Here is a 26252-nt window from a genome sequence, read left to right on the forward strand (position 1 = left end):
CGGCTGCGGCGGCGGGGGGTTTTGAAGCCGCCCAGCCCCACCCAGGAAACGCGCGCGGGCGGGGGCGGCTCCCTGGGGGAGGGCATGGGGGGGCCGCGCCACCCTCATCCCGCGCGTGGGCGGGCTCCGAGGGGGGTCCCTGAGGCCCTGGGGGGAGGGGGTGGGCACCCTGCTCCGCCCCGCCGAGGGGTTGCTGCCTCCTGGTGGCCGAGCGCTACCCAGGCGGTCCACCGACACTCGCAGGCTTTGAGGGCTGTGGAGGGGTCACCGAGCGCATGGCGACCGGGGGGAGGGACCGATCAGAGGAGGGTCACGGGGTACAGGGGATCCCCGGAGGAGAGTGGGGGCAGTGGAGCAGAGGGCGGGGAGAGCAAGGGGCGCATCTGGAGTCGGGAGGGGCGAGAGGTTGAGGCAGCGAGATGAGGACGCTGCTCTGTCACAAGACAGGGAAGGAGGGTGTGGTGGGATCTCCCGGGGCCATCAGCAGCGAAGGTCAGGCAGGCCGAAACTGTGAGAATTGCGCTTCTTTACTGAGTGCTGAGTGCCGGCTGCTCGGCGGCCTCTCACCCCCGTGTGGCCGCCCATTTTACAGCTGGGGAAACAGGATGCCAGAGTGGCAGTCGCAGGCGTGGAGGTCCCAGCCCGGGGAGGCAGTGCCTGCCTCGACTGGGCCTGGTCTGGCTGTGCCCAGAGCCCACCTCTTGACACTGGGCCTTCCTGCCCCGCGGTGGGGGTCCCGGGGTGTGGAGAGGGACTGGCTGGCAGCCGGCAGGACCCCTCAGCATTCCACACCATAGCGGTCGAAGTGGCGCAGAAGCAGGCCCACCTCAAGGTGCACGGTCCCACCGGCGGCCGTGTGCAGGCGGTAGCGGTCTGCCCCGCTGTAGATGGCATCCCCATGCAGCAGCTGAGGGCCGCCGCCCACAAAGGCCCGGGCCAGCTGCTCCCGCCAGCTGCCCAGGGGCCGCCACGTGGGGCAGTCCAGCCGATGAGTCCCCGGGCTGCTGGGCACATGGCAGAAGCCGTAGCCGGCGAGCTGGCAGCGGCCAAAGCTGTCCTGGGACCACACCTGCAGGTGAAGCCGGGGCCAGCCTGCAGGACGGGAGGGGAGGTGGTGAGGAGGGGGAGGGACAGCCTGGCCTGCTCCCAGAGACCCCAGGCTCTGTGCCTTCTCGGGGTTTCTGAACTCCCGTCCCGACACTGCAGCCAAAGCGATCTTTCCAAATCCATGTTCCTCCCTTGCTCAAAACCCTTCCTGGCTCCCCAGTTCCCTCTGAATAAAGTCCAGTCTCCTCAGCATTCACGGCCCTCCGGGTCTGGCCTCTACTGGCTGTCCCGTCGCCTCCTCTGCATCCCCGTGTCAGGGCAAACAAGCCTACGTGCGTCCCTCTTGCTGCCCCGGCCCTGCCCTGCCCTCCTCTGGGCTCAGGCCTTTCAGAGCGTTGACTCTCCCATTCGCCTTCCACCTGGCAGCTGGACGCATCCTTGGCCCCTCCCTGAGGTTCCCGGTGTCCTCAACATACAGTCTGGCTCTTCCGCCTCCAGGCGAGGCCCTGGGAGCCGTTCGCATTCCCCTGCCTGCCGCAGGCCCTCCCAGAAGCAGCAGGCTGCTGTGAGCCGCTGTGAACGGAGCAGACAAGTTCCCCTGGCCAGCTGGCACCCTAGACGACTGTGGCGCATGAGCAGATTATAGGGTATGTCAGATGGTGATAACTGCTCTGGAAAAAAGGCTGGGCCGGGTGGGGGTGGGGTGCAGCTTTAGAAAGAGGGTGATCCAGAAAAGCTTCTCTGAGAAAGTGACACTTGCGCGCGTGTTGAAGGAGAGAAGAGGGGCCACGCGCACCCCGGGAACCGCTGCGCAGAGGCCTGCGGTGGGCACACGGGCAGCCGGCGTGTCTGGGGCAGTAGTGGCAGTCAGGTTGTGCAGGCCAGGGGTCACGTGAGGGCTGGGCTTCTCCGCTGCTCACGGAGGGTCTGAATGGGGCGAACATTTGATGTGATTCGGGTGTTCACAGCCCCCCCCCCGCCCCCAGGTGAGGATGGGGTGGGGTGACTGTGATGGTCCAGGAGAGGATCTGGGCCTTGGAAGAAAAGTTACAGGATTCAGGGTGCATTTCCAAAAGGAGAGCCCGTGGGGTTCCCTGATGGACACAATGGAGGGTTGAGAACGGAGGCGGCAAGGATCAGGGTCTGTGTCGAAGGGCCGAGAGGACAGTTAACTGCCTCAGCCTCTAATCCCTCACCCACGGGCAGCCGAGGGTCTTTTCAGATTGCCATCAGTGGCCTGCTCTTGCTCCCCAGCGCCCTCAGGACAGGCCTCAGCTCTGTGGCTGGCACTCGGGGTCTGAATGACCCCCACACCCCCCCACCCCCCGCCAGCCCCCTCATCCTTCAATCTTGGGCCTCCAAATGCCCTGACTGACTTTCTCCCTTGAACCTTCCACTCACTGTCGGTGAGTCTCTAAAGTCACCCAGTCCTCACCCTGGTCCCGCCCTCCCTGCTCTCTAGCCCTGACCCCTGCCCTGGTCCCCCACCTTCTGGACCAGGGCCTCCGTTCAGCCTCTCCAGGGCCAGGCTCAGCCAGGAAAAAGGGACTCGAAGGAAATGGGGAGCAGAGCTAGGACTTGTGTGGAGCCCCAGCAGCTCTGGGTGCTACTAGCCCGCCTTCCCCTCAGTCTGGTCTCAGTCTGGGACGCGAGCTGGAACCTACCTTGGAGACCTTTGGTGGCGAAGTGCAGGTCGATGGGGTGGGACCAGTAGGCCATGTCCCCGATCTGGGGGGTGTCCACCTGCGTTTGGCCTTCCCGCAGGCCTGACAGGAGCTTCCACGCAGCCCCTGCAGTGAGAACCAGGACACGCACGTCTGGGGGGAGGGGTGGCAGGCAGCTTTCCCGCAGGGGATGCCTCGGTGGAGGTGGACCTGTCTCTCCTTGGCAGTTGGAAGCCAGAGTGGGCTGTGGAGCCAAACTCCTGGGTTCAGCTCCTGGGACGACGACTTGCTGCGCAGCCTTGGGCAAGTTCCCTGCCTCAGTCTCCTCATCTGTGAAATGGGTATGATGATAGTAATGCCGTAGGTGTGATGTAGGCTTTCTAGTTGGGGTCTGAGAGCTGTCGATCCCAGTCCTCCCAGAGAAGGTCTTGGTGTTCCTTGCTTTTATCTGCTGTCATGAGGAGGAGGACAGTGGGGCTCACTGTACATGTAAGGTAGCATGTGTTGCTGAGGGGATCTCGGCACAAATTGGGTGAGTATGGGCCAAGCACTGAAAAGCTGCTGGAGCACTTGCCACATCGAACAAGTCCCCGTGACAGGACAGGCTGGTCACTGACAGGGTCAGACTGGCACTGGGCCCCCTGTCAACCTCTCTGGACAACATACCACAAGGTGCTCTATAAAAGTAAAGGCCACCCCTAGCCCCCTGGAATGGCTCTCTCAGGTACAAGTCAGTCTCCGGCAGGCCCCAGGCCCGGCTGAAGTTGCTAATGTGCATGGAAACCAAACCCACAAAACTGAACAACACCCAAAAGAACCTAAGAGAAGGAGTTTTCTAGTTTTTTTTTTGTTTGTTTGTTTTTTTCCTAAGACCTCCATGGTCTTCATCACTGGGGAAGAGAGTTTACCCCAATGGTATCTTTTTTTTTTTTGGATGGGGATGCAAATCAAATGACTGCTCCAGAAACTCTCCTTGTGTCTGGCTGTGCTGGCTTTCAGAGTTTTTCTTTGAACTATTCTTCAGGAGTAAATAATCTGTATCTTGGGAAGCTAGAAAAAGGCATATTGGTTTGAGTTGCTATTTGGATTATTAGGATAATGGCCAGATAAGGATGCTTTGAATTGGAAAAACTGTATTTGACAAGTTTGTTTATTTGTTTGTTTTTAAGAATTCCTTAGCAGTTAGTATTTGGGTACCTACAGGAACAGGAAAGGAAAAAAAGGAAGTGGAAGCTGGTTTAAATTTAAGGCTTTTCTTTTCACTACCTTAGCAGGGATTCTGGAGCCTGGAGTGACAATATCCTTTGCACCCCCTTGGGTCCATGATAATGTCCAATACTGTCAGAAATATTTTCTGTTCATCTGGCTGAAATGTGACAAGTATCTGAAATTAACTCCATGATCAGAAATTGGGCTAAAGGCGAAATGATAATCAGACACCACAGGGATTTTTGAAGTTGTTCTGACTTTCTCCCTTAAGCTAAATGTCACGGGAGATAAAATACTCTCCACTTAGCAATATCAGAAATAGGAATCTAGAGATAGTGTCAGTCCCAGGCATTATCTTAAATGTACCTCTCTCCTGGACAGGCAATCTTCAGAGAGACATAACACAGAAAACAAGAGAAAAAAACAGGAAGGGGGTGGGGGTGGGGAGAGCCCTTTTAACCCTTCAGAGGCTGCTATGAAAATCACAACCCAGGTATGTGTGGTACTTTTCAAAGATGCCCTGAGCCACCTACTCGGGCTTTTGATTTGGAAGTACCCACGACTGTTGCCTAAGACTCACCCACAGTCCCGCACGGGACTGCTTGTCAAAGGGTCCAGTTGCTCTTTTTAAAACATGAGTTTTTACATTGTAAAGACACACGGCCACACATTTTTTTAAGTGTCTGTTTCTATCTGATTGTTTGTATATGGGGTGTGTCTCCCCTTGGGTGTTCTGTATGTGACATTTCCCCCTCTGGATGGCATTACTGAAGTTAATGTGTAAGTGGGCTTGATTATAAGTATTTATAAAAGTTACTTCCAAACACTGTCGGACAACTGGAATGAGCCCAAATGCTTTTATTTGAATTCATGGGCTCTGGAATAACTTTTGGTAAATGAAAGCAAGTTTCAAATCGATGGCTTCATTGAAAACAAAGCTGTCTTTAGAGTTAGAACATTCAATATCGTGCTTTTATTCTCTCTGGGTTTATTAATCAAAATAAACTCAGATTTCTTGAACATTTATTTGTAAGTTTTCCAATCTGATACTGGTATATCCATTTACAACTGCTTTCTGGTTAGTTTTCGGTAGAAATGAAGATTTCTAAGGGTTAAAAACTGGAATTAATGTATGTAATTAAAGCTAATGGAAATAACTGGAAAAAAGGATCTCTGCAAGCAAAGAAATAAGGTATGTGTTTTCTGTAAGGGAAGGTGTAAGGAATAGAGCTGAGTTTTTAATTGGGGGAAGAATATAAATTTTGTTCTTAAGAAAAACAGGTACTTTGGGAAGGGAAATAGGAAAGTAAAAAATTGTGGAGGGGAAAAGGAGCCTTTCTCTCAGAGAAACCTGCCTCTGCAGCAGGGCACACAACTAGGGACAGAAAGTCTGCTCTGTGCTGTGGGTTCCCCACCCCACCAGGTGCGTCCCCTGTCTCTCTCCTTGAAGCCCATTCTTTAGCTCAGGATACGTACCCTCATTTCGCCTCATGGGTTTTAGAATCTACATCTATGTGGTTTCTCCTCATGTAATTGAATTTGTTCTCTCTCTCTCTCTCTCTCTCTCTCTCTTTTACGATTTATTTATTTATTCATACAGAACTGGGGTACAGCCAGAGGTGCAAGGGCAGTGAGAGATTCGCCAGAGACAGAGAGGGGAGCAGAACAGACTGACAGACAAAAAGTACACTGCTGAGGGGAGCAGCGGGCGGGTCAGGAGAGGTCTGCCGCGCCATGTGGGTCACCTCCCTGGCTGATGATCGAACTCAGGGTGCAGTGGCTGCAGAGGGCTTCACAGTGCTTTGGCTTAACCTGTTGCACCACCAGGGAGGGCGCAAGAATTTCATCTTTATGAGATGAGATGGTCCCTTTTGTCATTTGAAGACACCCTGCCTCCTCTCTCTCCTTGACAGCTCAGGCCCCTAAACACAAAGGAACGAGGCCTCCCTGGGAGCCCTGACAACACCTCTACCTGTAGTCCTGCTTGTTTCTTTATCTGCTTATTCATTTTCTCTCTCCTCCTGGGAGTCCAGGAAAGTAGGGATCTTCTACTCGGCTAGATCCCCTGAACCTCAAACTCAACTTCTGGCACAGAAGGTCCTCAATGTGGCACACGTGACCCTAGAAGGTGAGTGCTAATCTATCACCCAATTAAAAGACGCATCCTCTGAGAACAAAAGTCACTTACTGTTCACCCCATCAACATAGATTGAACACCTCCTGTTCAAGCCAAGCAGTGTTCTCCATGCTGGGGGTACAGTAGACCGAGATCCCTCAAACTGGGCTAGATCCAAGCTGGGATCAGTGTAAGTGCAGAGCCCAAGTCCTTTACCCAAGCCCTGTGCCCTCTGCTGGACTGAGGCCCCCAGCCCCATCCTGCTGAAATAACAAGTCTTGTTAGTTACTATTCCTTGTGGGTCAGAGGAGGGAAGCACCAAGCTCTCAGTCAGGATCTTCACACACAAAATATCCCAGCAGCCTGACAAGGACAATGATTCCATTGTACGCGTGAGGAAACCAAGGCTCCCGGACAGACCATTCCTGCCTAGGGACACAGGGCAGGTGAGAGACAGGATCCAGACTTTCCCCCCACCCCCTATTATCTACTCAACTAAAAGAACCCAAGTTCCCCAGGAATCTCAACCACCCACCTACCCACTGGTGAAATCACAAAGGACCCAGGGCTGAAGAGATGATAATGGCAGTACCCGCACTGGTTTCCCGAATGTTCCTCTGTGCTGGGCAACATCCAGGGGCCTTACCAAATAAAACCTCCTCCTGGCTTTACACAAGTCAGGCACACCCTTATAGAGCATTTACTGGGCCCGGCCCTGCTCACCTCACTTAGTCCTTGCAGTAATCCCAAGAGATAAGTATTGTAAACATTCCCATTGCAGAGACCAGAAACTGAGGCACAGACAAGTGCCCAAGGTCACATAATTAATAAGCAACAGCAGGTTTTGAACTCTGCTGTCTGCACTCTAACTCAACTCTGCTGCTGCTTCTTAGATGCTATCAGCTTCCTTTTTGTTTGTTTTTTAAAGATTTATTTACTTATGCATACAGAACTGGGGTACAGACCAGAGGCCCAGGGGCAGTGAGAGGATTCACCAGAGACAGAGCGGGGAGCAGAACAGGCAGACTGACGAAGTACACTGCTGAGGGGAGCAGCGGGCGGGTCAGGAGAGGTCTGCTACTCTTGTGGGTCACCTCCTGGTCAGGGAGCAAACTCCTGCACAGTGCTGTCACCAGCCTCACAGAGATGTGCTTTAACCCATTCCTCCCCAGGGAGGGCCCTATCAGCTTCCATTTTGGACAAGAAAACTGTGGGCTGAAGAGGTCAAGTCTGAAGACCTCCCCCTGGGGAGTAGGGTGAGTAAGATGTAGCAGCCGGGGCCCTAACCACTACACTGTACCACCGCACGATATTGCTCCTGAGTGAACACGACAATGGGGCCTCTGAGGTGTGTGTCGGGATCTACTATTTGCATTAACAAAATGGGATTCCTACCTTCTCAGAGGATTATGAATACAGGGTGGCCTTGCCTCTGTACTTCTTGAATGAAAACTTCCATTTTACACATAGTAAGAACTCAATAAATGGAGACTATTAGCAGAGAACTATTAGGGTCCAGGGCCCTCTTATGACAGTGATTAAAGTCTAAACAGTGGGGCAGCAGTTAGCTTTGAGGACTGGGATGTTTGTGGCTAGCCTGGTGTCTCCTGTTCCTAGGGACTGTGTATTCTCAGAGAGGGGGTCAGGGCCCCCCAAAGATGGGATGGTGTGAGAAGGGAACCTCAGGCTCGTGAGGCCAGACAGTGTGGCCAGGCTGGGAGTGCAGAGTGCCCATGCGGGAGGAAGATCCGGGACTGGGTGAGGGGTCAAGGCAGGCACATAACGTTCTCTAGGAGGTGGGGCAATGAATCAGGGCCCGCAATACCTGTGTGGACGCCCCACTTGCAGAAGAGGCTACTTTCCGAGAAACCGGTGGCCCCCATGATTTGCCCAATCACGTGCACCTCAGCCATGGCCCTGAGAGGGGAAAATATAATGACAGTCCTGTGAGGGAAGGGTATCATTATCTGCATGTGACGACGGACGGAGAAAGTGAGCCTCACCAAGTAGGGAGCTGTGCTGGGCCTCCAAGCTACTTTCGACAAGGCAGGGAAGGTGCAGTTTTAAGCATGATCTTAATTGCCTGCCCCAAAGCCTCCTGCAGGGAGGCTGAGCAGGGTGGCCCACTTCCTCCCGCCCAGCGCAGCGCAAGCCCCCGCCCCGGGACCACTGGCTCCACCCACAAGCATGAGGCCCCGCCTCCACGTCGGCGCCGCCAAGCTCCACGAGGCGCATGCGTCCAAGTGTAGGGCCTCCGTAGCCCCGCCCCTAGGCCGCACGTGCGTTTCCCCTACCTCGGCGCTCCTAACGGTCAGGGGGGGCGAAAGCCGCAGCCGGAGCGGCAGCTCCTGGGTCTGACCTGACCCTCTCTCGCCGGGCGCCGACTCTCCGGGCCTGGTTCGCCCCTCTCCCCGGCCTCCCCAGCAGCGAGAACCGTGGCGCCGATCCTTCCGAAGCCGCGCCCGCCGCGGGCTCCTGGGTGGTTGCCAGGGCAACAGCAGCCCCCCCACCTCGGCTTTGAGCGCCGCCAGCTGATTGGCCCTAGCGGCGCGCTCGGGGCGGGGCGGGCCGTGATGGACATTTTCTCTCCGCCACGCTCCATTTTGGGGAGCGCGCCTCTCCCGCCTGGACCTGCGGCCCCGCCATTTGGGGTGTGGCTGGGCGGCTGCCATCTTGAGTGTGGCTGAGGACCTTTGCTCGCCCTGTCGCCCAGGTACCTCTAAACACATCCATCTGTACTCCGGGCTTCCGTCCCCGCCTTCTCCCCCAAGACGCCCCCCCACCAGACGCCTTCTCCCCCAGACGCCTTCCCATTGCGGGGCCACCACTCAGATACCTGCGCCTGCACTCGGGGGGAGTCTCCCTAGTCACTAGGTGGCTCCCCTGCCTCCTAACGGGGGAGAACAGAACTCGTCCTGACAGGCTCGAGAAGGCGGGGCGGGCGGGTGTTTCCTTCCCTTTTTTAAGGGCTCCCCGGCTCCTCAGCGACCGATAAGTCCGACTTCCTTCTCAGAAACGCTGCCCACGTCTTTGCAGCCAGTGCACAGCGGGGAAAAGCATGAGAAATGAGGAACTGAAGCCTCTCTCGCTGCAGAAAATGGGGTCGTTGCGGATCGCGTCCGGCAGGCGTTCACCTTGTGCCCCGGCCAGGGCAGCGCCTGCCCCCCCGCTGGGTCGGCCCCGGAGGGGAGCTTCCTCCCCCACATTTCGGCAAAACGGGGCCTTGTGCGCTTGTCCCCCTTGTCGTTCTGGACAAAACGTGTAAAAGGACGTCTCCTGCCCTCAGTTTCGCCGAAATGACCCCTACTTTTTTTTTTTTTTAAAGATTTATTTGTTTGTACATACAGAACTGGGGTACAGGCCAGAGGCTCAGGAGCGGTGAGAGGCTTCACCAGAGACAGAGTGGGGAGCAGAACAGGCAGATCGACGAAGTACACTGCTGAGGGGAGCAGCGAGCGGGTCAGGAGAGGTCTGCCGCGCCATGTGGTCACCTCCGGGGCAGGCGGGAATCGAACTCATGCGGAAGTGGCTTTAGCTTCTTAGTGCGGTGCTTTAACCCGCTGCGCCACCAGGGAGGGCCACTGACCCCTACTTTTAATCAAAAAAAATTTTTTTTTCAAATGGCAACATTATACCTAAACTTAACAACACCGTATTTCCACGGTCGCCGGCGCTGGGTATATTGTGACTTTTCAGTGTCAGGTGAAGACAAAGCTAAGCGGTTACACAGTGTTTAGATTTCAGTTTCTGCTTAGCTGTGCGGTTAGGTAAAGGCAGTGGAGCCGAGCGTGACCAAGTGGACTTGTTAGAGGACCTATTTTCATGTATGAGAAGATGGGACTATTTGCAGTAGGAAAGTATCTGAAGAAACTACATGGGGTTTTTAAGTGGTTTTCAAAATTCAAACATACTTTAAATTGCATGTTTAGATTTATTCTTTTAATTTATACTCACCTAAGGCTGGTTTACATAGCTCTTTGCATGTTGGTAGTTCCCCCATCCAGTGCTGTTACTATAGTGTTTCCACCAGCAAAGCACCCACAGTTCACTGCCATCGTCCATCTCTCTCCTTTGTGCTTGCTCCTCCCTGTCAAAGTTCCTTCTTTTCTAAGACTGAGTAATATTCCATTTTCTTTATCCAGTAACCTATTGCTAGACACGTGAGCTACTTCTACCTGCTGGCTCGTGGGAGTATACATGAAAATGGGTAGAGAATCTGAAAGTCCTGCTTCCGTTTTTTTGGATGTATACTCCGAAGGGGAGTTGCTGGGGTCATAGGTAATTCTATTTCAAGTTTATTGAGGAACCACCTTCCTGTTTTGCATAGCGACTGTTATAATATGACACCTTTTTTCCCCCAAGATATATTTTTATTGATGCATACAAGAGCTGGGGTATAGTCCAGTGGTGAGGGGAGGGTGAGAGAATTCACCAGAAATAGAATGGGGAGTAGAACAGGAGCATCCACAGAAATACACTGCTGAGGGGAACAGCGGTGGAGTCAGGAGAGGTCAGCTGAACTCCCCCGGGGTGGCTGCAGATAGCTTCACAGTGGTGAGACAACCCTTTGTGCCCTTAGGGAGTCCCACAATATGCATGCTTTTTTCATTGAGTGGTGCATCTTGGAATTTATTCATATCAGTATGTAAAGATCTAACACATTCCTTATGCAAACTAACTTTTTTGAAATATATGTACAGCAGAGTGCACAGATTATAACTGAATTGCTAGATTAAATTTCATTAAACAGGTCTCCAAATCACAACTCTGTTCAAGAACATGACCAGCAGGATGCCCAGGATGCTTCTGAGCATAACTACTCTGGGATTCTAATTTGGATTAATTTTTTTAAAGATTTATTTTATTTACTTATGCATATAAGAAGTGGGTGTAGGCCAGAGGTGCAGGGTGGGACCAGGTGACAGGATTCACCAGAAACAGAGTGGGGAGCAGAACAGAAGGATCTACTGAAATACACTGCTGAGGGGAGCAGGGGGTGAGACAGGAAGTCTGCTGTGCCATGTGGGTCACCTCCCTGGCCGGGGATCAAACTCAGGCTGCTGTGCTGCAGATAGCTTGATAGTGCTGAGACTTAACCTATGTGCCACCACGGAGATGCAATGTGGATTAAGTTTTCCTGGCCTTATACTTTATAAATGAAATAACACAACTGATTGTGTCTGCTGTTTTTTGCTCAGCATTTTGTTTGTGGAACTATTCCACACTGTTGCATGTGGCTCTCAATATTTCTGTCTTTCCTGTGTAGTCACCTCTAACCCATGTGCTTTGGGGCATTTGCCTTTTGGTGGCCAGATGTGTCTGCATCTGGTTGGGATTGGAACTGCTTGGTGATAGGAGATGTTCAGTGACAACAGACACTGACCAACATTTGTGGTGGTTGGATCAATTTGTACTCTGCTCCTCCACCCTTCGCAAACATTTAGTGCTCTTTATCATTTGAATCATTCTGGTGGCAGTTTGATTTTAATGTGTATTTTTCCGATGACTAGTTGAGTGCCTTTTTTAATGTTCATTATTATTTTAAATTTACTCCTTTGTGAAGTTTTTCTTCGGTTATTGTATACATGTGTATATACACAAATATACATGCACACATTTTTTTACATGTTTATAAGAATATGTAAGTGTATATGTACAGAGGTTTCCCTTGCCATCTAAAAGCAGAACATTCCTATATGGTATGTTTAAAGGTCTTGAAATCCTCAAAAAAATTTCCCATATAAAATGATAGTTATAGGGCCTCCCTGGTGGCTCAGGAGTTAAGTTACCACCACTAAGGCCTGAGTTCAGTCCCTCGTCAGGAAGCTGACCCACATATGGAGCAACAGACCTCTCCTGTCTCCCCGCTGCTCCCCTCAGCAGTGGATTTCAGTAGATCTACTTGTTCTGCTTCCCACTCTAGTCTGGTGAATCCTCTCATCCCCACACATCACTGGCTTACACCCCAGTTCTTCTACACACACACACACTCTAACAGTAATAGTAGTGTTCCGTTATACACACACATATCTATTTGTACACAATGCATCTGTGTGTAGACACACACTCGTGCCTATGTCTCTACTCATTATTCATTATTTTTTAATCTGCCTGAGAACAGGAGGAATCTCTTCTATAACCAATTTAACATTTTCAACAGTGTCAATTTAGTACTATCCCAAAGCATCCTTTGATACACCGTTTACATATGTCCCCATAACATAGTTGGTCATTATCTGCCCACTATCCAGGATCATATTTTGTGTTTCATCATGTTTTTTTAGTCACCTCTAATCTAGAACAGGCCTGCTGCTCAAAAAAAAAAAATTTTTTTTTTTTGTTATTGTTTTGGTTTTCATGACACTGACATTTTTGAAAAGTATAGGCCAGCTACTTGGCTTTGTCTTGCGTTTTGTCATGATGAGATTCAGATGATGCACTCTGGGCAGGAAAACCACAGAAATGATGCCTCAGTCCCTCTCAGGGCGGATCAGGAGGCACTGATGTAAGTTTGTCCCATGACGGCGGCGTTCACTTCTGCCACCCATTTATACTTTGCCATTAATACTATTTTCCCACTTTGTAATAAACAAGTAATCCGTGGGAAGATACTTAAGACTAATAAATATCCTGTTCCTTTTTTAAGAATCTTAACATCCCTTGGGCTTCCCTGGTGGCACACGGGGTTAAAGCGCAGACGATGAAGCTGACGGTAGCCACTGCATCAGCAGTTCGATCCCCAGCCAGGGAGGTGACTCACAGGGCCCAGCAGACGTCTCCTGTCTTCCCGCTGCTCCTCTCAGCAGTGGATTTCAGTCATTCTGGCTGTTCTGCTCCCCACTCTGTCTCTGGTGGATCCTCTCAGCCACCGCACCTCTGGCCTGGACCCAGTTCTGTGTGCATAAATAAGTCTTAAAAAAAAGAAGCGTGACATCCCATAACCAGTGTTTATACACCAGGATGTGCATGATGGACCTGTCAGTAGGTTTCCGGAATGGAGCGTAGGCTCTGGGGCCGTGGAGCTTTGTGGACTCGCAGCTGTGGGGGTCAGCCACCAGCAGGGGCGGTCATACTTGATGAAGGTGACTTTGATGGTCCTGGAAGCCTCACCCGTGTACTTCAGGTACTAGGCCACCAGGGCTTTACTTGGTTCATCTGGGCCACATGACCGCGACCCACTGTCTGGGATGCCTATGCAGGTGAACTGCTTCTTGCCCAGAAGCAAAACAGGTCAACATGGCTGCTAGTGCATCTCCTGGGGCCTCCCCCCACCTGTGCTGTGATGAGGCAGGGCCCTGTCCACAGTGGGCCATGCTGTTGCCCTCTCAAGGGCCAGACTGCTGCAGGCCCTTGCACAACATGACCATGGGTACAGACAAGGGCTCCGCACTGCTGGCGCCACATCCAGAAACATTCTGTTCCTCCATCAGCGTTTCAGGCCTCCATGGATGACCCGGCTGCAGGCTGGTGTTCAGTGCTCCCGATTGTCATCCCATGGAAGGGATGACGCTGGGGAGACTGCACAGCCTGACGGCCGCCAGAGAGGTCTAGCTGGAAGTGACTGAATCTCTGGCAGGGCAAGGGAGACAAAGGGTGAAATACCTGCAGGTGAGCAGGCGCGCCCCCACCCCACAAATATGCATCAAAGGTCTGTGCAGCTGGGCACTGTGCCGGCACTGGAGGCGCACCAGTGGATACGAAAGGTCAAATCCCAGCCCTCCCGGAACTGACACCGATCGAGGATGGGTTACAGCACAAAGGACCAAAGAAAAGGAAAAAAGAAAAGGAAAGCTGTCTTTCACACTGATAAGCGACAGAACAATCAGTAAGGTCACGCGGGGGCAGCACTCCCAGATACAGTCTGCTCCCTCTGCCACTCAGCTGCCCTCCTGGGGTCCCCCTGCCTGCCAGTTGCCAGACTGCGCCCAGGGTCCTCGGACTCGCCATCTGCTCCCTCCAGGAGCAGGCCCGTGCCAGCTCCAGCTCCTGGCTCCTGGCACAGAGCCCAGGAGCAAGGGAACGTGGGCTGCCCCACGTCAGGAGGGGAGTCCTCCAGGTTGGCGGGCTGGGGCTGGGGCGATGAAGGGCTTCTGGGAGGGTGAAGCCAGTGCCCGTGGGGTGGGCTCCCTGAGGAGAGGGAGGTCTGCAGGAAGGTCAGGAACCATGGCGGTGGATGCAGGTGATAATACACGCGCCACCAGACGCTTTCAGGGTGCTCCCTTTGGGTCCCTGCTGGACACTTGTCGCCCAATGCTACCTAAGTGGTTTATACACCTAAGCAGCAGGAAGTATTGACCCCAGGTCACGGGGTCAAGTAATCTGGGTTCAGACAGAGGATGCCACTGCCCAGAGGTCACACAGCAAATGTCTCGAACATCCTGGAAAGGAATTCAGGTCCGTGGGGGTCCCAACACTGACTCCTAACGCCACCTGTATCTCGCCAGCATCTGCACGTCACGCCCCCTCCCCCCAGCCCCGCCCAGCTTCAGCATGGGCTGGCAGAGCAGGACTAGAATCCTGGGTTACCATCCAGGGCCAGCACCAGATGTCCCCTCGGCCATGTGAGCCCCTCAATTTCTTTATCTGCAAATTAGGGATAGAAATAGAGCTCCTGAGAGGAATCCACGCAAGAAGGAATATCTGCTACTGGGCCTAGCCGTGGGGTGCTTAGCGAGCAGCCGCTTTCTTCCACCGATCACCTCGCCTCTGCGTCTGCCTCCTCTGCAACAGGAGGCTTGCAGAGCGCTACTGTGGCGCATTTACCTCAACGCTAGTTACACACACTGATCTTGCTTTACAACACATGGTGGAGCGTAGGCTGGTTTTCTCAGGAAGGGGAGGCTGACAGCGGAGGGGTGCAGCCTCCAGATTACTCCAAGGAGTAACCCTTGGTACATCCGGCCTGCAGACTCACTGCAGTGAGTAACCCAGTAATCCAGGTCCAACTGACCTGTCAGCTGACTCGCTGAAATGTAGCTGTGCTCAGTGTGAAGACGGTCCTGAGCCTCCGCAAGTGGGCAGACTCGTGAACGGCCCTGCAGTGGAATATTCGGTGGCACCAGGCCTACAAGCAGCTGTCTGGGGGATCATTTGCCCAGTAGTATTTCTTCTTATCAGAGGGGCGAGCATATTCTTTGCAGTTGAGCTGAATGTGCACTTCTGTGGTGTGATGGGTTTGGGGTGTTATGGAGGTTGTCTCATAAAGGTGGTGCAAGGGTGCTGTCTGGTCCAAGGGTGTTAGGGGGGCTGTGGTGCACAGGGAGTCTTGTGGGGTCACAGATGTGGGTGCAGTAGGGGGGATGCTGGGTTGGCTTTTTTAGGCAGGTGACAGGGGGAGTGATGGGGGCTGCTTTTGTGGGAAGCCTTTGAAAGTGTGCGCCAGGCTGGGCCTTTGAATGGGGAGGCGATTAGGAGTGCGGACGTCACTTGGGATGTGTTGGTATGAAGGTTGGGGGCTCCACAGGGGTGTCTCCTGGGAACTAATGTTACCTGGGCTCAGTAGGCAAGGAGCCCCTTAAGTGGGGGTGGGCCTGCCTCAGAGGGTGGGTGTGGCCGGGGGCTTGTAGTCAGTGTGTGCAGGGCGGGGTGCAGAGGGTGTGGGCTAGAGCTAAGATGGGTCACTGAGGACACGCTGGGGGTGGGGGTGGACAGGGGCAGTTCAGGGGCAGCTTCTGATAGTCTGGAGTAAGCAACAGCGGGGTTATGGCCTGAGGGGAGAGAAGCCCAGAACTAAGTGGGTCTCAGGGCCTGGTCAGGAGCCAGACAGATGAAGGGACTTTGGACACCAAGCCGCTCCTTTCCTTTGTCCTGGCAGGGGGGCGGGGAGCAGAACAGCGGGGCTAGGGCTGGGTGGAAATGACCAACCAGGTTGTCTCTGCCCGCAGGACGCATCATCCAGTGACAGCGGCTCGGACCAGGATGGGGCGGCCTTCTCCCCCACTCCTACCCCACGACCACCTCGGCTTGGCGGTCTTCTCCATGCTGTGCTGTTTCTGGCCCCTGGGCATCATTGCCTTTTGCCTGGCCCAGGAGGTCAGTCTGTGTGTGTGGCTGGGAGGGGACTGAGGAGCAAAAAGAAACCAAAGACAAAGCAGAGGGGAATGCCTAGGGGAAGGGAAGTGAGGAGGAACCCCTTAGAAACATTCAGTGTTGCAAAAGGGGCGTTTCACAGGGGCAGCCCTGAACGTGGGGGGAAGAACCTGAGCATGCTGAAGATCTGGGGCCACTTACCCGCCCATGTCCTCATTTCCCTCGTGTCCAGTGGGAGCCACGGTGCTCCGGGGTCACTGTGCATGAGCCAGGGCAGCGGCGTGCAGTGATGCATGTGATTCTCCCAGCCACCCGGTACCCCAGTGCCCAACAGCGTACCCCTGTCCTGGGAGTATGTAAGTGAATGGATGGGTGTGTCCGTGGGGAAAGGAAGCAGGACGTGTTGAAGGTTGCCCGGATCAGCACCGTCACTGCCCTCGCAGACCACCAAGGCCTGGGCCAATGGGGACATCCGGGGCAGAGGCTGCCTCCGGCCTGGCCTTCCTGCGGGGGGTCCTGGCTATGGGGCTGGGCGTGCGCACGTACACAGCTGCCCTGGTGACCCTGGCCACCTGCCTCGCCTCCCGAGACTCGTCCTGGCCGCCCCAGCAGCCCGTGAACCCAGAGGCGGCAGCCCAGGGCAGAGTGAAGACTCGGGGGGCCGGGGAAGGGGGTGGGCGGGACAGCTGCATCCAGAACTGGGAGCCAGCTGGACCCCCCCACCCGCAGGTAAAATGTGAGATTAAACTGCAGGCACGCTCACAGCCACCGTGTGTCTGTCCGTGTGTGGGAAAGTGGGAGGGGCTGGGGGTGCCTGGGACCAGCACGGGATGGATCAGTGTCCCCAAGGTCACCCCGGCCACCCTGGAGCTGGAGAAGGCAGAGCAAAGACAGAGAAGGGGAGTCAGTCAAGAATTTGAGTTGGGCTCCCCATCTTCAGTCCTCCTCCATGAAGACACTTTTCTGAGCCTCACGTTCCTCATTTGCAAAATGGGACCCCTCTGCCCACACCCCGGAGCTGGGCGAGGACTAAAGGCGAGGGTTCTCTGGGCGAACAGCAGCCCTCCGAGCTCTTTCCGCACCAGGGCCAGGAGCAAAGCCGCCTGCTCTGTGCAACAGTCAAGTAGCGGCAGGACCGAATCAGCGGCTCAAGTGAGCGGCGGTCCGATGGCCGCCCGCCCGCACCTTCCCGTGCAGACCCCCGGTCTGGGGGAGAATGGCCCCAGCAGCTCAGGTGCGCTCTGGCGGTGCCCACCCAATGGCCCAACACGACAGAGATGGAGCTTTATGGAGTCAACACGCTGGCCCCTGGGAGGGGCCGTCCACGGGCCTGGTGTCACCTATGAGCGGATTTCGGCAGCGTCTACTCCAGCGGCCTCCGCTAGAAACGCCGCCTGCCTTCGCTGCTTCCGGACCTTCCTTCTGGCTCCCGGGGCCTGAGCGGCCCGTGCCCAGAGGAGTGACGGTGGGCTGTGGGAGCTGCACCGGGCCCGGGAGGCGGCAGCGGAGGGCAGGCCAGATGCGGCATTTTCGCGGTAGCTCCCGAATGTCAGTCACCAGTGGGCTCTGGTGCCCGTGTGGCCCAGCTGTGGGACAGCGCTTCCTTCCCGATGCTCCTGTGTTCTTGGCTTCTGCCCACCAGAGAGGGTAGCAGTTAAGTGGCAACTAAAGACCCTGCCAACCCCTCCTCCGGTTTCCAGCATCCCAGCCTCTGCCACTGCCGGTCACTGGGGACCGTGGTCCAGGGCGTGCTGCCGCCTGCCCGGGCTGTCTGGAAGCTCCAGCGGGACCCTTGCCCACACTCGCTAGGGTGACCACAGCAGCGAACCGGCTTGTGAGCCGCTTTCCTCATGTTAGAAGATCCGGCAGCAACAGCCCTGCCTCAAGGGTCACCAGCTGGTGGACGCAGGGCTCAGAGCCAGGCTCCTCTCCGTGACATTCCCTCCGCCGCCCTCACTTGCTCTGCCCCACCACACTGGGGCCTGGGCTGTCCCTCCACCCCCAGCCCCTGCCCACCGCAGGCCTCCGCCCCCACATAGCCCTAAGTCCGTGAGCTCACTCCCTGGCCACCTCCTGGTTTCCCTCGGGAGACTACAATGAATGTAAATGTGCCCTCTCCCCTGCCCCCTGCCCCGTCCCAGATCTTCCATCTGAGACACACGGTTCTCTTTGTCCCTCACCCCCTGGTTCCTTGAGCGTGGGGCCTGGGTCTCCTTCACCACTGGGCCCCACATCCTCAAGAGCTCACACGCGTGGGCGCTCGATCGGCGCTGGTCAGAACGGAGGCGCAGTGGATGGGTGCTCGTCACGGGGCTGGGGGCTGTGGTCGAGCTCTCGGGCAGGCAGGACACAGGACAGGCAGGCTAGGCGGGGCAGCGGTTTATTGGCACGGGAGCCGGGAGGTGGCGGGGCGTCAGCTCTTGGAGTAGCGCCTCTGCAGGGACTCCCGGTAGAAGCGGAAGATGTGCTGGGTGGCGGCCTGCGCCGCGGCCAGGCACTGCTGGAGCTGAGGGAGAGGCTGGTTAGTGCTGGGGCCAGGCCTGCACCCCGTGTCACCTGGCCAGCCCAAGGGGCGTGTCTGCCCCACCCAGTACCCTTCACCTCCAGCCCCCTCCTCTCAAGGTGACCCGGGTGATGCGCGGGGATTCTGAGGGCATTTCCTCCCCCACCCCTCCCCCTTCGCCTCAAGGGCCCTCTCTCTGCGGGGAAGAGAGGAACAGAAAGCGAGGTCCTCAGAGGACCCGAGTGTGGCCGCTCCGGCTCCCCGCAGGGCCAGGCGCGTCACTCCCAGAGCAAGCCCACCCTCGGGCGGTGCCATTCCCGTCGGCCACGGGCCTGTGACGCCACGGAAGCTTTCAGGCCCTGGCAGCAGAGGCGCCAGACCCGTCTGCCCACTGCCGTCCTCACAGCCGCCGCCCCTTCCTCTCCCTCCAGAGCCTCGCTGCACGTGTGAATGTCCCGTTTTGTGAGTGTTTTCTCTTGGAGTAGATCTGGGGATCTGTAGACCCCAGATCTCGACTGCCTGGTATTTCTATATTCAGAGGACCAGGCTGGGGCGGCCTGGGGCACCACTGGGCCCAGGTTTCCAATCCTCAGAGACCCGGAATCTGAGGGGCATACCACTCTGAGCCGGAGGCTGGGGGCTGCAGCCTGCAGCCCTTCCCTCATGTCAGCCTCAATTTCTTTTCCTCCAGTTCGCCACTGGGCTTCCAGTTAAAGTGCCCCCCCAGGTTTCCGCGGCTGCACTCACGCCCAGTCCCATGCTGGGTGGGCTGGTCTGTGTCGCCGGGGCTTTTGAAACCACGCAGAATGCCCAGAGAGGATTCCTTTAACCTCCCGGGGGGCTGGGAGGTCTGCTTCCCACTCCTAGGCACTGGGGCGGGGGGCTAGTGAGTGGGGGGCGCTACCTCAGTGTCGGAGTACTGTCCCTTGGTGGTGGACATGAGCAGCTTCCTTTCCACACTGTCGAGCGCGAAGGTCAGCACAGCCCGGGCCTCCTAGCATGAAGGGCAGAAGTGGGGACCAGGGCTCAACCCCAGACCTGCAGACCCAATCCTGAGCGGCCCTAGGGGAGGACTTGCTTCTCCTGCAGCCAGGGGCTCCGGCAGCAGACACAGCACGCAGCGCTGCTTCCTTACGACATGAAGGGCGGATGTGAGCAAGTTTACCCGAGGATCTGGTTTGTCCTGGGCTGGCACCTACGGTAGCTTCCAGGAGTGATCAGGCCATGAAGTGAGCATGTACTCTGCTGCTCCTGCTCCTGCTGCCCTGGGACACACCTCCACTTTCCCTTTCTTAGATTCTCTCCCGGCCCGCGCCCAGCTCCAGACACAAGGTTCTGACAGGGGCTTGCAAACACAGAAGTGGCCCCGCCCCCCCAGGCCCTGCGGGGCGGAGCCGGGGCTGGAAGGTGGCTACTTCCGGCCAGTCCTACGCGCCCCCACCCCACAGGGGCAGGCGCTGCAGCCTGGGAGGGGCAGGCTCTGGACTTCAGCAGCCAGGGTGAAGCCAGAGGGGCTCTGGGAACGCGAGCCCAGTGGCACGTCCCCACCAGCACAGAGCAGAGTTTGCTATGGGCTTCTAATCTCCGGGTACCCTTCTGCCGCGTTACACTTTCTGCTCTTCAAATACTGTCAAGGTCAGTTCCCTGCATGCAAGCTGCTTTCCTGACTAGACGTGCTGGGCAAATAAGAATAACCAGAGCCTTTGGCCACCGTGAACTCGAGCTGATGAGGCAAGTCCTCTTACCCAGCGTCAGGGGCTAGCTGCAGCCTCAGGAAGAGATGCTGACCACAGATACTGACCAGCAGCCAATATGCAGGAAAAAACCAGGGGCTGTGAAATGAAGCGAGGAAATGCCGCTGGTGTTTGAGCGCCCTGGATCTAGCTACGCCTCTGTTCTTCTTGAGTCTGGAACTGACTCAATAAACTCCTAAAGTGGGTTTGAGCTGAGTTCCTAACCTGTGCCCTGATGAAGAGTGTGGCCTGCCAGTTGGGAGGTGGTCTGAACCAACCCTTGTGGAAAAGTGAGGCCTAGAGAATGAAGACAGGGACGTCTGCTTCCAGCCCTTCGCCTCCCTGGCCTTCACACCTACCTTTTCTTGCTTGGTTGTGGGGTCCAGCATGAGGTTCCCATCAGAGTCCAGGGCACAGGTGACCCCACAGAAGAGGGCCCGCATGGGCACACCAGCATCCACCAATGCCATGCAGGCAGCGTTCAGGCAGCAGGCCAGGAGCTGAGTGCCACGGGGAATGGTTAAGAAAAGCTTCTACTGCAGGGCTGGGCTGCAGAACCTGCCCATGCTTCCATTCATGGGTCAGCTGCAGACTCACTAATCCATCACAGAAAGTGAGTATGGCACTTTATTCCAGCTGGTTCTAGAACTGAGTAGCTTGGGTTCCAGACATGACTTTGCCACCTCTGAGCTTGTTGTGACCCCACGCAAGTTATTCTCTAAGCCTCAACTGCTTCATGTGGATCACGATGGCATTCAACAGATACAAACTGAAGTGTGAGCCAAGCACCTTTGGAGAAACTGAGGGCAGGGTGGAAGAGAAATCTTATGAGTCCATGGGGAGGCAGTGGCAGAGGCAGGCCCAGAAAGACAGCTCGGAGATGGAGATGGAGAGAGCAAGCGGGAGAGAGGCTGGAGAACGTCTGGGAGTCTCGTGGGCAGCCACCAGGGAGAGGGTAGGCAGCGGCATCACTGACCTCAGGAGTCCAGAGCTGGAGTCCCACAGCGCCAGTTTCCTTAGGACTCCCCTCCCCCAGAGGATGAGGGCCTAGCTTTACAATCATCCCACCTCACTACCCACCCTCTGAAATGGGGTCACAATAGCCCTTCCCTCCTCCCAGCTACAAAGTGCTGAGCCAATGCAGAGCCACATGCCAGCACGGCCCTCTGGAATGTGCTTTCAGGGCCTCAGCCTTTCTTACCCTAACCACAGGGATCTCTCTGGGCCACACCGCCGACCCACTGCCCTGGCTGCTCAGGGCACCCCCGTGAGGGGCTCATCCAAGCTCACGGTCAGCACGGCGGTCGATGGAACACAGGCAGGCCTGTCAGTTCTGCCTCTGCTGCCTTCCAGCTGTGTGACCTCGGATAAACTGACTTCCCTCTCTGGTCTTCATTCCTCACCCGAAACACGGGAACACAGGAACACTCATTGCCAGGGGCCTTGGGCTCTAGAACCACAGGCCTGGCTTCAGGTTGAGACCTGCTCCTTCCTAGATACGAGCTGACCCTCCGGTGCCTCAGTTTTCTTTACTTGAAACCCAGGGTTATGATGACACCTATTTTTGTGTTGGGCAGACTAGTCAATCTACCTTCATAACGTTAATACATGTAAGGCGCTCAGAATGGCACCTGGCTCAGAGCATGCTCTCAGGCTGTGTTATTCTTCTTCAGTAAGCTGGTGCCTGACAAGTGTTTGGAGATCTCTTGGTTAGCAGAGAGTGTGGACAAGGCCATCAGCAAGGCAGGCTACGAGGGTTCCAGCAAAAAGGATACAGAGCCAGCATCGCTGACAACCTGCAGCACCACGGTGATAGAGGTTCGGGGGTGCAGGGCCCCCAGCACCACCGCTTCACACGTGTTCCTGATCAGCCGTTCCCGGCTCTTCTCTGCAACACCTGGGGAAATCACAGGTGAGTGGGGTGGTCAGGTTATCCCGTCCTGTCCACCCCGCCTGTCTGCTCTCCCCAAGCCCTCCAGAAAGGGCCCACGGTCTCAGCCTGCGCTTGTGTGGAATTCTGCATGGATGACGGATGACTTCCAGCAGGAAGGTGGGAGGGCCTGACTGCTACCCACCCCTGCCATCTGCAGCACCTGGCAAAGAAGCAAACGGGGGTGGGGGGGTGGGAAGAAGAATCCAGGGAAGGTACTAATGAGCCAGTTGGCCCAGTGCCCCAGGGAGGAGGAGACAGAGGATAAAAGGGTAGAAAAACAGGCTGATGGAAAGAAGGGGAGATGGAGCCAGAAGACAGAAGGGATGACTCAGCTGGAGATGAGAAAGATCTGAGGGGAGAGGAGACTGGGGGTGTCAGTGCCAAGGGGCTGGGTCAGAGACCCCAAGAGACAGCTGGGCCCAATTACCAGGCAGCCCGATCTTTGGCCTCAGGATCACTTCCAGTGTGGCCTTATTGAAGATCTCTTTGCTGACCTTCACCTCGGCTGGCCCGTACACACCGGCCAGGACAGAGGTATCTCCTGGGGAAACAGCAATGGTGGTATCACCAGTTAATTGGCCTCTGGCGCCCGAGGGGCAGCTCTTAACAGTGGGGGTGTGAGCTAGAGGCCAGGGTTCTATGTCACCCCACTCTGGCCCACTGTCATTCATGTGCACCTGCTTCACTTCCCATCTCCGTTTCCGCATCTGTAAAATGGTGCCAGTGACAGTATTTCCCTCGTGGTGCTGCGAGTTTTTAAAAGACTTAATTTATTTATGCATACAAGAGCTGGGGTGTATAGGCTAGATGTGGGGGTGAGAGGATTCACCAGAGACAGAGTGGGGAGCTGAACAAGCAGATCCATTGAAGCACACTGCTGGAGGGCAGCAGTGGGGAAACAGGAGAGGTCTGCTGCGCCCTGTGGGTCACTCCCTGGCCGGGGAATGAACTTATGCTGCAGTGGCAGCCAACAGTTTCACAGTGCTAAGACTTAACAACCCCTTGCTCCACAGGTCCCTGCTGCGAGAAATAAATGTGACAGTCATGTAAAACACTTGGGACATGGCCTGGCAAAAGCTGAGTGCATGCCGCCAGACCTTAGCTATTACCTTAGGTATTAAGGTACTCAGGTAGTTAGGTACCTTGGGTACTATCACCTTAGGTAACAGTGTATCTGGGTTCTTCCTGAGCTTGCCCTCACAATCTCTTTCAAGACTGTACTGCTCTCTAGCACGGCTGTATTTTACCATATATTAGTTACCCTTCATAAGTACACTTTGTTAGGGCGGCAGTTCATTTTTTTTAACTGCTGTACTCGCGGTGCCTAGAACAATCTTCAGCCCAAATACTCTGGGCTACCCTGTGATAGAAGGAATGAATAAAAGCAGGGTCTGTACCTGGGAAGAAGGCAATTCCTTAGTCAGGGGGCTGACGCTGTTTGGGGTCTTACACATATCTGAGAGAGCTTTTTACCTGGGTCAAGGAGCTAAATCAGGTTGAGAGGTATTTAGGGAAAAGGGCAATTAAACAATTGGTGGGGTGTATCATCCCCAAATTACAGAGTGTGTACTTGGATAAAAGTCCTATGTCTGGGAAGTAATTAAGTCGGTAGAAGAGATCCGCCAGCCTAGGAGGTATTTCGGCAAAGGCTTGCCACAGTCTGAGATACAGAGGTATATGGAGTAGGGGAGGAATGTATTCAAGGGAGACATTTACTCTACTGAATTTCTCCTTTAATTGAGTATTCTTTCTTATGGGGGGCGGGGCTCTGTCTCTCATAACGCTGAGCATCCTCTAGGGTGGGATATATAAGGTCCACCACCTTCTGGGTGGAATAACAGGCAAATGTAACCTCCTGTATCCACACCTGTTTTACCGTGGGAAGAGGAAACGTGTGTAAACTCTCATATCCACCCGATGAGAAGTTCTACACCAACCCAGGAGGGACAACTACCAGCTAGTATCGAGCAGGGCGGCCACGCCTTTGTGGGCACAACACAGCCGCGCCCCCAAATAAATACGACCTGGGTGAAGGAGACCCGGGCCGGATTTACCTGGGTTCCTACCTTGCAGGAAAGATGCAGAACCATCCGGCCGGGAAAGCAAGTTCTGTTCGCAAGCAAAATGCCGGAGGCTGCAGCCAGGGACTCGCGAAACCACCTCTGTCCCAGACTCAGGGGGCATTTTGGCGTCAGTGTGCATCACTCCTTCCATCGCACCGAACTTCACGTGCGGAGCCGACCGTAGCTTTGCCCCGGAAGCGCGCGCCTGCGTACTGGCTGGGTAGTCCGTGCGCACGCGCCGATTCGGAACGCCGGGGGCGCCAAAAGCAGCGTCCGCACGTGGCTCCGGGTTTACTAACAATCTGGTCCCGCCCATCCCGCCCCGCAAGTTCTGGGAAACCATTGGGTAGTAGAGGCGAGTGGGCGGGCCTTGGCGTGGGCTCGTCCTACCCGAGGTCCCCGGGCCCTAAATGATTGAGGCTCTGGTAAGGTTGTCCTCACCTTTGCCTGTTTCAAAAACAACTACGCTGAAAAAATCGGACTAATTATGGAGGAGCGCATTTCTTCCTCCACGTAGGTACATGTTCCAGAGACAGAGTGACTGGTACCAGGTGGTTTGTTGGCGCGGTGCTGTTCTTAGGTGAGTCAGGCACCAGCAGGGACAGCCCCCAGTCTAGCCGAGCGGGGCGGATCGCCCAGGGCAGTTAACCAAGATGGCGGTGGCAGCTGCAGCCGCGAGGGTCCGGGGGCTACGTCGAGGCCTGTGCCAGGCCGGCCTCCTGTTCCTGCGGCGGCCCGGAGCCCGGGGGTTGGCCAGATGTGTGAGTAACAGGGGCTCCGGGGAGTCCTCCCTAAGGGGGGTAGGGGTGTCATCGTTATCTTCCGAGTGTGGGGCCCGTGTCTCGGAAGCCTGACCGGGAACTGCGAGAACTACTTGGACAGGACGTTTGAGGGAAAAACCTGTTTCCTTAGAGAGGAGAAGCACAGCGGCGCCTCTGAGGGCCCTGCAGAAGGAAGGCGGTGTGGAGAGAGGGAGAGGGCTTGCCGATGTGCTCCCGGGACGAAGGCGACCTTTTATTTACCTTTTAGGATTGTGATGAAATTGAATAAAATTTTAAATTTTAAAAAGCAAGACGAGGAGCTAACAATTGGATCTGGTATGTGATAAAGGCAGTAGGGGTGTTGGCGGCTGTTGAAGGAGGAGGTGGGAGACACTGCCTTAGTGAGGGGAGAGGCTTATTTTTCTGCAGGAAGAATCAATCTCTGCCCCCCCCCCCCCGCATGGGCTTTTAATAGTGCCCAGTATTTCATTGCTCCCATCTGGTTTTAAAATCAGTTGCATAAAATAGTCATTTTCCAGGTTCCCCTCCCTCATCAAAGGCGAGGGCAAGACTGCCCGTTTTGGTCACTCTACAGAAGTGATTGTGGTGACTAATTAATGAGGAGAGGAGGAAGAAAGGCCCAGACAGGGTGCTTTGCCCGTGTTTCTGAGAAGCACTTCGTTTCTTGTCTGAGGCCTGGAATAAGGCTGAGGCTGCGAATGTGGCAGCAACAGAATGTGCTTGGGAGCCTGTGTGCAGAGGCAGAGGCCGTGGGCTGCAGACAGAAGAGTCAGCGACTGCAGCGACACAGACGCGAGAGCGGACTCCGGGCCGCTCTTCCCTACTCTGCTGCCTCCTCTGAGGACCTCATCTTCCCCCGGGAAGATGGCACTGCCACCCTCCTAGGGTGAATCTGACCGTGAAACTGGTAACATGATAAGAACTGGATACAATGAAGAGGAAGAATGTTGTGGCTGCTGAAAGTGAGCGTGGAGGGAAGAGGCAGAAACTGACCTTGGCAATGGGGAGAAGAAAGGAGGTGACCTTGGGAGAGGGCTGGATGGGTGAGGGCCCTGGAGGGAAATCTCCCAAGATCTTTGTCCCGTTGGTTCAGCTCCTCTGATCCCCAATCCTTTAGGAAGGGAAGAAGCTCCAGGTAGAGGAAGAAATAGGATGGGGGTGGGGGGTCACGGG

General features: G+C 55.4%; 3 protein-coding genes across 4 annotated transcripts in view; 1 reads left to right on the forward strand and 2 right to left on the reverse strand.

Annotated features, from left to right (window-relative positions):
- Positions 1–515: 515 nt before the first annotated feature.
- On the reverse strand, positions 516–8501 carry B9D2 (B9 protein domain 2). The gene is made up of 4 exons (XM_004694143.2): positions 8331–8501; positions 7862–7953; positions 2712–2837; positions 516–1092 (listed from the first exon to the last, which is right to left on the reverse strand). Exons 2-4 carry the CDS (start codon positions 7947–7949, stop codon positions 779–781), a joined length of 528 nt encoding a protein of 175 aa, XP_004694200.1. The 5' UTR covers positions 7950–7953; positions 8331–8501; the 3' UTR covers positions 516–778.
- Positions 8502–18429: 9928 nt separating this feature from the next.
- EXOSC5 (exosome component 5) lies at positions 18430–24512 on the reverse strand. 2 transcript variants are annotated; one of them, XM_012733450.1, is made up of 6 exons: positions 24289–24512; positions 22662–22775; positions 22077–22198; positions 20661–20801; positions 19473–19562; positions 18430–18571 (listed from the first exon to the last, which is right to left on the reverse strand). In XM_012733450.1, the coding sequence occupies exons 1-6, from the start codon at positions 24446–24448 to the stop codon at positions 18479–18481; spliced, it is 720 nt and encodes a 239-aa protein (XP_012588904.1). In that variant the 5' UTR covers positions 24449–24512; the 3' UTR covers positions 18430–18478. The 2 variants fall into 2 exon arrangements, with proteins under 2 accessions (XP_012588904.1, XP_004694201.1); XM_004694144.2 differs by having other exon boundaries at positions 24301–24510.
- A 424-nt stretch (positions 24513–24936) lies between these two features.
- The window catches only part of BCKDHA (branched chain keto acid dehydrogenase E1, alpha polypeptide), a 16948-nt gene continuing 15632 nt past the window's right edge, over positions 24937–26252 (forward strand). The window contains exon 1 of the mRNA XM_004694145.2: positions 24937–25058. Within this exon, the coding sequence (XP_004694202.1) occupies positions 24951–25058 (108 nt within the window). The 5' untranslated portion in view covers positions 24937–24950. The remainder of the gene's footprint in view (positions 25059–26252) is intronic.

Source organism: Condylura cristata, unplaced genomic scaffold (assembly GCF_000260355.1).
Source record: "Condylura cristata isolate star-nosed mole 26May11 unplaced genomic scaffold, ConCri1.0 scaffold00041, whole genome shotgun sequence".
NCBI lineage: Eukaryota > Metazoa > Chordata > Mammalia > Eulipotyphla > Talpidae > Condylura > Condylura cristata.